This window comes from Molothrus aeneus, chromosome 5, assembly GCF_037042795.1.
Source record: "Molothrus aeneus isolate 106 chromosome 5, BPBGC_Maene_1.0, whole genome shotgun sequence".
Taxonomy (NCBI): domain Eukaryota; kingdom Metazoa; phylum Chordata; class Aves; order Passeriformes; family Icteridae; genus Molothrus; species Molothrus aeneus.
Window position 1 is genome coordinate 36,995,157 of NC_089650.1, and position 13,314 is coordinate 37,008,470.

General features: G+C 40.0%; 1 protein-coding gene across 1 annotated transcript in view; it reads right to left on the minus strand.

The window, feature by feature from the left end:
* Positions 1-4,418: 4,418 nt before the first annotated feature.
* Positions 4,419-13,314, minus strand: part of TBK1 (TANK binding kinase 1) — a 28,740-nt gene continuing 19,844 nt past the window's right edge. The window contains exons 14-21 of the mRNA XM_066550397.1: positions 12,477-12,598; positions 12,275-12,351; positions 11,893-11,932; positions 9,454-9,555; positions 9,268-9,364; positions 8,138-8,244; positions 7,755-7,826; positions 4,419-6,906 (exon numbers count right to left, since the gene is read on the minus strand). Coding sequence (XP_066406494.1) covers positions 6,855-6,906; positions 7,755-7,826; positions 8,138-8,244; positions 9,268-9,364; positions 9,454-9,555; positions 11,893-11,932; positions 12,275-12,351; positions 12,477-12,598 — 669 coding nt within the window. The 3' untranslated portion in view covers positions 4,419-6,854. The remainder of the gene's footprint in view (positions 6,907-7,754; positions 7,827-8,137; positions 8,245-9,267; positions 9,365-9,453; positions 9,556-11,892; positions 11,933-12,274; positions 12,352-12,476; positions 12,599-13,314) is intronic.

The window sequence follows — 13,314 nt, forward strand, 5'->3', positions numbered from 1 at the left end:
ACTACAAAGTATCCTTTCCAGAGGGATTTCATTACACTTGGCTTTCTTTCTGGGCTGGGGTCCAGGAATATCAGCACTGCCACTGCCTTACTTCTTTTCAAAAAATAAATTGCTTGAATAATGTGCACCTTGTGCACTGCATTGAAATAGACAATCCTTAATCTTGACTTTTTTATTCTGTTCAGATCTATCTTCCCTAAATAAAATGAAAGTATTTTGAATTTTTTTATCAGAAGCATGAAAACTTGTGAATTCCAAACAAAAATCTCACAAAAGGCAGAAAGATCTTTTCTTGGTAGTCAGGGATTACACCTCATTTTATGAGGTGCACCAAGGAGTGTGATAACCCTAAGATAATCACAGACCCACTGAAAAATGGTAAAAGTAAAGCCTAACCTCTCCTGAAGCTCAGCTTGGGAATTCCTCATATACACTGTGGGGAAGGAAGGACAGAGACAGTCAAAGAAAGCCCCATTCCCATAGAGAAGTCAAAGACTTTTCTTTCAGAAAAAAAGTCTGTATCTAAATACTTTAAAATTACTCCTTTGATGTGCCTTTTGACTGCTTCCCTATCCCAGAGGAAATTTCTCATGCCATTTTATTCTTGTCGCTACGCTCACCACATTTGACTTAGATCATGTCTAATGGCAAGGATCTGGTGAGTCTGATCTGACTTCAACCAGTACTGAGAAAAGGTAAGTTAAATAAAGATAGCATTTGTGTCTTTGTGATTCAGAATAATGAGAATATAGTATGTAGATCCCTCTTTATTACCAGATGCCCATCTGGAAGATGCTGTTTTATTTGGCTTTTTAGATGACAATAAGTGGCTTCTGGAAAGCACAGGTTTATTTGGGAAACTTCCAGCACTGTCACACCTTGCCAGGCAGACTAAAATCTTTGAAAGGTACTTCTCACCTCTGTTGTAATCTCTGCTTTGCAAGGGATACCCAAAGGAGACCATGGCATTTTCACAGAGCAGAGGTCACCACAGAGGCCACAGATTTGGCTATAGTCCTGGATGCATCCAATTCAGCTTTCAAGGCCACTCTAGACACACTTCAGCTGCTGGGCACAGCCCTGCCTGCCTTCCCAAAGCAGGGGACTTCTTCCTCTCCTATATTCACTTGCTCACAGAGCAGCCTGTGACTCTGGGCGTAGACTGACGTCTGGCCAGAGTGGATTTAGTGACTCTGAGCCAGGAGGGCAGCCAGTCACACACTCCTTCAGGTCTTCTGAGCTGTCCTGACCCAGTCCCTGTTTCTGCTGCCCTCAGCCACTTTCTCAGCCAGTCTGTTCACCAGCCTGGCTCACCAGTTGTTCCTGCCAAGTGGGCAAGAACAGAGGTTCTCACAGCAGCCCTTGTGCTCTTAGCTGGTGTCTCCTTTCATCTGCATAGCACTTTACAGCTTCTAAATATTATATTCATGCTAGATCATGAAAGTCGAATGTTTCCTCTGCTACTTAAACAGCAATTTAGAAGAGCAACTTGAAGTACTATGCCTCATAAAAATTGAGCTTGTCACAGAGGAGAAGGAAAAACATTGTAAGCTGTAATTGTTCTGAGAAAATGTTGCTGGAAGATACATAATCCAACGTGACACTTGAAGCTCTTGTCATGGAGCATTTGATCATTAAAAAAAATATTATTTCTAAGGTCTATTTTCACATCAGTGCACTACACATCCTGTCAGAACAAACAGTGCATTAATGCAAATGATAAATAAAAAGTATTTTATTTCCACAGCCAAAATATTTCCATTCCAAGAATGACTGTAAAAATAGAGCCACTGAAAGTGAGTGTAACCATGAGAAGAGTGTGTTGTAACATAAATTATATTTATCAGCAAAGGACAGTATGAGGTTATTACATCTCCTTAAGACAGAAAAAAAAAAAAAACAGAAGATTGACCTGTCTTTTCCACCCTGTGTTTCAAATACCAGCTGTTAAACAAAGGCTCAGTGATGTAAATCTAGAGCAAACCACACACCTGAACATGTCACACCACTAGGGATAGCACAAATTGTCCTAGAAAGTGCAGCAGCACTGCAGCTGAGGGTGAGGAACAGCCAGCCAAGTGAACGTGCCCAAGGAGTTCTATGCTGAAATCACCCTCGAGGTTACCATGAAGCCCAACAGCGTGGCCAAAGCCTTTTCAATCAATCAAGGGATGGCAAAAGAGGACTTTTCACCAGCACTAGATGATGTATGTTGTCCTACTGTAAAGCACAGGAGCTAGAAGGTGAATGATAGCTGTATTTTAGAGTGTGGCATTGATAACGAAAGGGGTGCAAAGGAGGAAAGTTGCTTTCTATGCAGGAAAAGGAAAACACACCTTTGCCTACTAAGAACCCGAGGCCAGAGAGCGAAAGGACGCGTATGTACATGCTGTGTAACGCAGCTTTGCCTTGGGCATGACCCTGCCGGCCGGGGAGCAGAACGCATGGCTCTCGGCAGGGCTGGGCAGCACCCGAGCGCTCAGGACAGCACTCCGCACACCTGTGACCCGCGTTACCTTCCTGTCGCGTAGGGACGGGGCACTTTTACCTGGATCACCCCGCATCCACCCCCACGCCAGGCCGGTGTTCCGGCAATTCGGCTCCCTCTCGGCAGCCGTCGTGCTCCGACGCTTCACGTGGCGAAACCCCGGCTCCGGTCGGGGCCGGGCGAGGAGCGCGTTCCCGGGCGCGGAGCGGGAGTCGCCTCACCGGGCCCCGCGCCCCTGGGTGTTGTGAGGGTGTCCCGTCCCCCCGGCCCCGCCGCTCCCGGCCCGCTCCCGCCGGAGCCGCTCACCGGCGCAGCGCAGGCCCTGCGAGAGCACGAAGCGGCAGCACAGGTCGCACCACGCTCCCGCCGCCGCCGGCCCGAAGCGGTGCGGGGGCTCCGGCGGCGGCGGCGCCTCGAAGATGGTGCGGACGTGGCGGGGCCGCGGCGGCGCCGGGCGGCGGCGGCCGCCGAGCGCGGGGCTGGGGCGGGCGGCGGGCGCGTCCGGCGGCTGCGGGGGCCCCGCCCGGTCCCGCCGAGGCTTCTCCCGCCGGTCCCGCGCGGCCGCCGCCATGCGGAGCGGAGCGGGGCGCGCCGGCCCCGCCGCCTCTGCCCGCCTCACGCACACGGCAGCCGCGGGCGAGGGGAGCGGGGAGGCGGCGGGGGCGAAGGAGGCGCTGCACCGCTCCGCGTCCTCCCGCCGACCTCCCGAGTCCTGCCGCCGGTCCGCCGCCCCGCGCCCGGCAGGCACACACTCCGCATCATTCGGCATGAACGCGCTCCGGGATGCTGCGGCAGCCCCGGGCACGGGGCGAGCTGACAAGAGCTGGGGATGCGCTTCAATAGGTTCCCATTAAAATGATCTGCCTCTCTGCCCTAAAGCAGCTACTGGGGAAATACTTCCCAGGGCTAGGTAGAGCTCCATAACTCACACCCGCGTGGGGAGGCTGTGGCGGCCGGGGTAGTCAGAGCTTGCATCCAACACTTGTGTGAGCTCCAGGAGCACAGCGTTGGAGAACTGCGCCCTGCCCGTCCGCAGCACGCCAGCAGCTCACCTGCCGCTGCCGGCCTTACTACACACAGGCAGCAAAGTTCTCCAAAAGATGTGCACCTACAACTACTGCTGCCTGAGCTAGTACCAGGGACAAAATATCAAATTCCACTGAGGGATACTACCCCTACCACATTTTTTTTGGTGACTGATGAAAACATAAAGCTATTTAGGGCACAGAAAAATAGAAGGTCATGAAGCCTTGCCCATGGCAGAATCGGTCACAAGAGCTCAAGAACTTAACCTGTTCCTATAAACCCTCTTAAAACGGTATTGCTGTTCCCAGGGCAATCTGTTCTGGCACTTACCTCTCTTCACCATTAGAAAGGATTTACCAAAGTTGTAGGCTGGGTTTTTTTGTTTCAATAACAGTTTATATTAATAATGTATAATGCTTTCACCACAGTCACAGTGAATGCGGATCTTCTGGAACAGCCTGTAGATTACCAAAGACTTTTACCTCCCTCTTCTTCCAGTACTCCCTTCTTTCAGCCAACAACTCCCCTTTTTCCCAGTTCTGCTCAGGACTATCCAGAACTGTTCTACAATTACCACTTCTACAGTGATTGACTACCTTAGAACTGATTTGAGTTCTACCAGTGAGCAGACACTAGGACTTTTACCACCATTAAAAGAATTAATGTAGTTCAGAACATATATCAACCAAGAAGTTAAAAAAAATTAGAACAATTAGTGGCTCTACCATATTGCCAATGCTAGTGATTCTGTTGTGCAGGACACATTTTCTGAACAGCTGGATAATGCAAACTGAGCTGCAATTTGCAACTTCATGTTTCAGGCTCTCTATTGTGCTTACAAGAAAATAAATCTCTTAAGGATATCCTGAAATTAACAGAAAATTAAATTATGAAAAGGCAGAAGTACACACTGTTGATGATGTATTCATGCCATTAAGCTGTTCACTCATGCATTTTCACAATTCATATGAAGACAGGTTTGTTCAAGTAACAGATAATTAATATATTCAGCTAAACCCCCCAAACCAGTAAACCAGCTTCAGGAAGAAGAACCATATATTACTTTCTATTACTTATTTTGGCAAATGAATAGCAAGATTCATAGCATCAGGACACTTAGTTTGAGCAAAAAGTTGATGGTACAACACTATGCTTTGACTTGAAAAATTATTTGCTTCATAATAACGTAATCAGAAGATTATGAACTGATTACTTCAAGTGCCTTAGCTACTGCTTTGTTAAAATTGCTTTAGAAAAAGAAATTTTAACATGATTAAGATTACTGATGTATTCAGCAAGACTAAAGCCAGCAATGTTTAAAATGAACATAAAATATAACAAAAATTTTTCAAACATGTAAAAGAATGCTGCACATATTTCAACATACAGGCTATACTTACACTACAATTAACTTTCTTTTTCAGACTGCTTCAGTATAAGGAAGTTGAAAATTGTATATTCCACCTAGCATTTGATTTCTTTCAAGATTAAGAACTTTGAAACAACAAAGTATTATAATGTTGGAAACAAAATACAGTTTATCCACATCTAGAGAGCCCAATCCTTTTAACATTTATTCATGTGTTTTACTGATACTCAGTGAGACTGTGGATGTGAATGAACAAATGTACAAGCAGGCATTAAAACATTCCAGTTAGACATAATTCCAGTATTTTAAAACTGTTAAGAGTGCCAAAGAAATATATGTGACAAACTGCTGCACTCCTTTTGCATAGCTAGATTTTTTGGGTGACAAAGACAGAAGCTGCTCACATGAATGTAAAAATGTTTGAATTCCCTTTTTTGATTCTCACCGAGAACACTGGAATGCAGGTCTTGGACATCAAGGCAAGCGAATTTCCTTTTCTTTTAAAGCCAAACACTCGCTTTAAAGCTCCTAAGTTTCTCTCCACATATTTTCTAAAAAGGAAATTAAAATGCTTTGTGTTCTGACCTGGACAGATAAGCAGGGAATAAGCACCACAAAACTACCAGATGCTATCACTGGTCAATGTTGTTTAGTTTACATCTAAATATTCCACCAGTAATTATAGAAAATTCTAAATATAGTTGGTCCAGCTCTTACAGGTGTAATGCAGCAATGAGAAGTGTTATTGACACTACTGAACATCCATGACCAGGTTTCCACAAGGAGAGAATGAGTTCTGTAATACTTGCATGCTCATCTGAAACAAGTATGTACATCCGTAGTATCCAAACAAAAGGATGTTTCCAGAATTTTTTGATTTCCTGTTCTCTTTCTCCTATGTATTTTGGAGCAGAATGTTTCACTTTGCATCTCTGCATCCCAATCATGTAGCACTGAAAGTAGTAACTATTGATGATGGAAAATAAATATACAGTCTTACTAAATTTTCCATCAACGTTTGGTACCAAAGTTGTAAGGCAGCAGTGGGAGTGGTCCCTTTCAAATCTAGACTGGTACCTTATTTTCCACTATTCAGTTACTACTGAGATGTGATACTATCCAGTCTACTGACTGTCCACAAACTCTTCTCATACCAAATTTTTAACCTTTTTAAAAAATTATACCTGCAAATAAGATTAAGAAGCAGCCATTTTAAGTACCCATTGTTGTGGTGAGCAACAAGATTTCAGGGAAAGTCTGAAAATGCTGTACTCCAAAAAAAGACTTTTACATTCATTCTGACAAGCTGGAGTGCAAAACTTCCATATACTAAGCAGTCAAATGATTACAGACAACATGGCACCAAATATTTAGAGAACTTAAAAATACTGTGAATTTGCTTTCTCAAGTAGAAGAGAACTAACAATTTGAATGTGAAGGAAAGAGAAATGCATTTCTGTTCTGTCCTATCTGCACTCCTAGTCCCTATTCACACTCATTTAAAAACATCTCATTTAAAACATTCATCATGTTCTGTGATGATCACAGTCATTCAGCTAGACTCCTACATAACAGTGGCTGTTGAAGTTAATCCAAAATACCCTTTATACAACGGTGTTTTGGAGTACTGCAAGTCCTCTTGCAATGAAGACTAAATTGCATTCTGAAAGAAAGGGCAATATTCAAAGCAGACAAATGTCAATTTCATCAACAATACTTTTCCCTTTAGGACTCCTCAGAGATCCTCCAAGGGGCTCAATTCCCTGCCAGAAGTTATTCTATCCTAAAAGTGACCAAGAAAAGATATATATATTTCTTTTGTATTTACATATTATACATATTTACATTTTCTTTAATAATACAGTTGCTGAAGGAAAAAAAAATCCTGGATAGAGGTTCTGCTTTCAACTGTCCCAACAGTATTTTTTCCCTTTGAAAAAATTTACAAATCCTCTGCAGGTCATTTGGAAGCTAGATACAGTCCACGTTCCGCAGGCCACCATCCATAGTCAAGGCACCAAATCTAAACCATAAAAAAGTACATTTTTAGGTGGTTGACTAGACTATAGAATCAAACTTTAATTTCTTTATGGGGTTTTCCTTTCACTTGTTACATGCCAACAGAGGCATTTGTAACTAACTTTTGTATCTGCAAAGAGGATGGAAGAAAGGAAGCTTTGCTGCAAGCATGGGACTGGGAGTGGGGAACAAAACAAAACTAATTCAAATTGAAACTAAACTCCACTCTACCAGCAATTTACCCTGGAACTTTCAAGAGATACTTATTTTTATATATTTTCTCATCTTCATAGGAAAAAAAAAAATCAAAATCAGTCTATATGTGATAATGACGATACCCTCTCAGTATTGTAAGAAACATGTTTACCTCTTCACTTTATTTAAGCAATCTGAAAACTGCAAAATCATCAATTCAGATTGGTGTAATTCCATGGTTGTCAAAAATAACCTCTAAATGGGAGGAATTAAAAGGCACCATTGCATTGCTGCAACATTATTGTGTTTAAATTCAGAACTGATCCATCTGTGCAACAGGAATTTTTATTATATTTATATTATATTTTTATATCTATATTCTATTTATATATTATTTTATTATATTTTAATATTTATAGCTAAACAAAAGTAACATGAAACAAAAATGCAACAAAAATTGCTGTAAGATCATTCTGACACAGCCATGTTCCAAGGTTTTAAGTAATTTTTTTTTGTTATATCTCATTTGAACAGCTCAAAATATATTTACTGTTAAAGACATTAAAGAATTGTTCCCTTACTTTAAATTCTGGATCTAAATGTACCAAATTAAGCCTGCCCCTAGTTTCAGCCCCAAAAGGGAAAACAATTGCTTGCCTTTCCAAAATGTGATTGTTTTCAGCCAGCTCTTTAACAACACCTTCCATTTCCTCCTTCAGTTTCTTCATCCTGTAGTAACCAGAAGCAAAATAAATATTAAAGTTTTTATTGGTATAGATACCTGCTCTGATCCCTCACTACAACAGTTTTCAGCAACTTGCCATTACATACAAAACAAGGGACAGGTAAGTTGTTTATTTACAAAGAGACAGATGATACATTAGTGCTGTCCCCCACTCACTTCCAAATCTGTGCCACCACTATAGCAATCTAAAATTCTTGATCTTAATACAACAATCACTAAGTAATTTAATTTTTTTTTCAATTTCCCTGTCTAGCAAGCATACATTATTACATCAATCCCCTTAAAAAATTCTCACCCAAGAGTCATTTCTACTAATGTGTTTGAGCTTGGATAGACTGTATTCATTGTATGTTTCATTCCACTGGAAGCGGCAAACATTTTCTGTGGCAGGGCATCTTGTAACTGTAATAGATAAAAAGGAAATTTAAGTTACAATAGAAGTTGTCATGTATATCTTGATGCCCACCTTAAAATCCTTTTTAAAATTCTCTGTTGTTGTGATATCTCATAAATTCATTACAGTACTAAGGTGGCTGATAAGCTCCAAGATGAGATCATCACAGCAAGTTTTGTATTGACATGACCAATAATTCCCTGGTTTGTTCCATCTTCTTATCTAATACTTTCATAATAAACTCTGGAAAGGAAGAATTATCTATTTGTTATGTCTGTAGATACCCTAGGCCAGCAGGATCCTAATCAATGGATTAGTGGTGCAACTAAAATACAAATAACAAGTAAAATGCTGCTGTCCACCATTCCTAAACTGATTTTACAATTAGCAATGGCTTGTTGTTCATTTATCTTTCCTTTCTAAAAACCAATAATTTTACTACATGAAAGTGCTCTTATTCTCTCAATCCTGAGGTAATTCTGATAAGTTTGCACCCTGCAGAGTCACCATCCAAATCATTAGTTTAACATCCTTAAGTATGTATCCTATCATCTGGACTATGGAAGCAGCATTTTTATATTTCATAAGAGAATTAGGATAATCCTCTAGGTCCTCTGAAAGTATTATGGTAACAGTTGCACAGAACATTTCTCAATGAACCCACATCCATTTGCACTGATTTTTTTTTTGAGGGGGAATTGCTAACATTAGCAAAAAAAACCCCAAATCATCCAAACCTACAAACTCCACCAAAAAAACCCGACGCAAATAAAAAAAACCCATCATCCCAAACCAAACTAGCCCCACCAAATTCCAAAATCAAGTTACAATTCACAAAATCACATTATTCAATTATTCAAAAAATAACACCATTCAATATGACATGGCAATGAAGCTACTGCAGACCACATACAGCACTTTTAATACAACTGCATTAATGTAAGACTCACTATTAGCAACACTACTGACATGAAAATATGTGGAAGTCTTTTAACTATGCAAATGCTTCCCATAATTTTGAAGCATTCTACCTCATTTATATAATCCTGATATTTGGACACCTCTTCTTCAATACCAAAACACTGGTTGGTGAGAGCCAGTAATTGCTTCCTTGTGTGAAGCATTTTCCTAAAAGAAAAAGAGTTTTCTTTTAAGAGCTGCTTATATAAAAGTGGTGCAATGAACATTACCAAACATTAAAGAAATCAATAGCTTGCCTTGTCCAGTCCTCAGCTTTGTCCAAAAATGTTTCATACTTGCTGACACATTCATCTTTGAAAAGAGCTATGGCTTTTGTAGCATGCAAATACAGCTTCTGCCTGCAACAGAGAAACAACCAAATTAGTGTCATACTGCTTTCAAAACCCCATTCCCCTAACTTTCTGAAATTTGGAGAAAGGTTTGTGGACTTAAAATCTGTGCAGCCACCTTTATTCAGGCTGTTGTAATGTGTAAGAACTCAACATTCTGCAGGAACTGACAAAAATTTATGTTTCAAAAATATATCCTAGCACGGAGGAAGAAAATTATTTGAAGCACTTTGTTTGTATTTGCATTCATATTTTTATATGAATAAATGGCCAAATGTCTTCCTTGAGTCAGCTGGTATATTTCAGAATTCTAAATGGAAAGGACAAAAATCCTAATTATTTCATATTTGCCTACTGCAGATACTTGGAACTTCTAGCATATATGAATAATCCTTTGCATTGAGTAACATACATGCAAGAAAAAGAACAGGAGTTTTGTGTCAGCCTAATTTTATGACAAGAGGAAAAAGAAACAAGCAGAAAAGGAAAAGAAAGGAAAACAAACCCCAGTTCTTGTTAGTGTGGCAGACAGTAGTCCCAGTGTAATTGCCTTGCCATGCTACGCATTGCACCAGTAAGCGTAAGGGATACTGCAACACTACAGAGCAACACCTAGTTCAGGCATTTCATTAAGTCTTGCATAATAAATATTGTTAATTAAATTGTAGATAGCGTGTAGCTGGACTGTCATCAGGAATGCATACCTATCATTCAACCAAAAAAATAAAATTCAAATTGAGAGCTGCTCCCTTACCCTTATCTGCCTAGAGATAAGTATTACAAAGGCCAGCCTCTGCTGATAATAGCACACAATCTGTAAGAAAAGCCACTGCCATTTCCCTGTGGGGTGAATCAAGTATAAAAAAGATGGACTTAGGATCTCAAACCTGTACAGTCCCAGGGAGATATCTATGGTAGAAAATATACCAGTATTCAAACCAGTATTCATTTCATGAAAATGAAGCATACTTATTTGAAGTTTATCATACACTAAGACAAGGACATGGTTTTAGTAGTAGAAAACCCTCTGCTCTGCTTGGCAGTTAGTCAGTTTAGCTTTCACTATGGGAAAATCAAGTGGCAAAGTTGTGCCCTCTGCATGACAGCTTTCTATCTGTAATTGTCATTGAAGCCACATTCATGGTAGGAAGAGAAAGATTTTTTTAGAAAATTATGTAAGTGGTACCTAAATTAATGCAGCATTTAGCAAAGTCTAGGGAACCATGCAAGTGACCAGCCACGAGGAGAATAATTCATTTACTTAAACATAAGCATCTAGCATCATTTGAGATAGAATCTTATAATGGTTTGGGTTGGAAGGAACCATAAAAATCATCTAGCTCCAACCTCCCTGTCACAGAGCACTGCCAGGGATGGGGCAGCTGCAACTTCTCTGGGCAACCTGTTCCAGTGTCCCATCACCTTCACAGAGAGGAACTTCTTCAATGTATCCAACCTAAATTTCCCCTCTTTCAGCATGAAGCCATGACTCCTTGTCCTATGACTGCAGCTCCTGATGAAGAGTGGCTCTCAGGCTTCCCTGTAGCCCCCCCTTCAGCTACTGGATGGCCACTGGGAGGACTCCATGCAACCTTCTCTTCTCCAGCAAAGGTATCCTGCCCTGCTTCTGACCACCTGTCCATTTGACAGGGTTCCCATTTGTGTCCTACCTCCCAGTCTCAGAGCATGTCTCAGATATTTTAGGGCAACTTAAATGGCATTACCCATCTGCATATGAAGAACTGAATAAATGCTGAGACAAGTACAGCACTATAGAATCAGTGGAGACTATGGGAGTTTAGAGACCCAAGTTACACACAGATGCTTAATGTGAACACCTTGCATGAGTGACAATCTTAAACAAGCATGGAGAATGGGACTAAAATTAATTTTGTGTGCTATATTTCCTGTAAGATTAAATCATTCTGGAATTTAATTCAGCTAGTCCACACTTTACTCATCTGTAGAAAATTATGCCACTTAGCTACAAAGTCATTTCAATCCTACTCAGGGCTTTTGCCTGCCTGAAAAAAAACAGGGAAGAAGTGAACTTCCTACAAAACAGTTATGCCCAGATAACAATCAGGTATTTTCCTTTTAGAAGGCCTATCAGTGAAAAAACTCTACAGCCAGAAAGCACCTCATTATCATAGGCTATGATACCTATTTATTTAAGATTTTTAAAAGAATTTTTAAAATACCCCTTAAATACCCCTATGTATTTAAGATTTTTAAAAGAATTTTTTTACAAAGCAATCCTAAAGAGGTTGCAATTTACAATAAAATTAATAGAATGGGTTATTGGCAAGAGCATTTGGAGGACCCAATGGTAACTTCAAAACTTACTTGTCAAACTTGTGTATTTGTTCTTCATTATAAGGAAGCCCTAGGATCAGAGCAGATGACAAACATTACCAATCTAACTCTGCTAGTTGTATTTATGCAAAACTCTACTAAGCTTACCCATTTCCTACAAAGTTTCCTTCTTTTTACAAGTCAAAGTGGTCATACACGTTTTTCCTCCTCTCTAGTCTTGCAATTCAAATTTATGCTATTAACAGTGGTGTTTCATTCATAAGGGCTCTAGCATGGTATCACACTAAGGACCTACAGACATATGCACTGTGGCTAACTGTCCATACCTACCACTAATATCCTAGTCAAACTAAGACTGACCTGTCCCTTGCTTTACATTTTATGTTAAAAGTGAATCAAATAAATTACTTACTTCGTTCTGCTTTGTCTTTTTTGAACTGATAGTAGATGTCTGTAATGGAAGACAGCAGTGCCTGAAGTCTTTCTGGACTAGAGTGACAAAAGGAAGAAAATGAGATGTTTTATACATAAACTCAAGTACCTATTAAGGAGCTTTGTGAACTACAACTCAATGCAGAATTCAACACATATTAGAACAGCAAGTAGTTACTCACTTTCTGTCTTTTGGATGCATGCCTTCCTGATTAGCCCAGGTGTCAGCCAGTAAACCACCAGGAGAAAGTTTGGTTTTGATATCTTGCAGACTAGTTTCTATGGTGCCCTGAGAGCTGGAGAGCTACATAAGAGCAAGAAGGTTCAATCTTACCACTAGGTGAAGTGAAAAATTATTACTTGAGCACATTAATACTACAAACTTGTTTGTTTCACTGATCTCCATTAAAGAAATATGTCCAATTATCTGCCTAGGCTTAGCTAGAAGCAGATAAAGCAAGGTATTATTAAAGAAAGAATCATATTTGATGCTGGCATTTCTGTTAGTTAAAATTTACTTTCTTTCAACAATAACTTTCACCCTTTCATAAATCCCTTATTTACTTCTACCCTTATTCTTCTGGTTTATTAAGAATTCATATAATAACTATCCACATGGTTCATACCTTCCTTTCTCTGCAGTTCATACAATCTTCAAAATAAAAATGCACGAATCATCTTTTCCTTTTGAAATGGAGAACTTTTTATCTGCTCCCAGTGTATTAAGTTATTTTCAATTTTTCCTTTCATGTCTGGAAACATGATGCACACTTCAAAGCAGATCACTTTGAATTGTGTTTATGAATGTAACATTTTAGAAAGCCAACAAAGTAGTCAATAATTCCTTAAGGAAAGGAAAAAATGGAAAAGAAAATATAGCAAAGGAAAATATATTTCAATGTTATAATTCTTGAGTATTTTAGAAAATAGGAATGTATTTTCAGGAACCCATTTTCACTACACTGAGCTAATATAAAAGCTCTGTTTTCAGAAAGCTATTCACATTAGTATGGACATTTT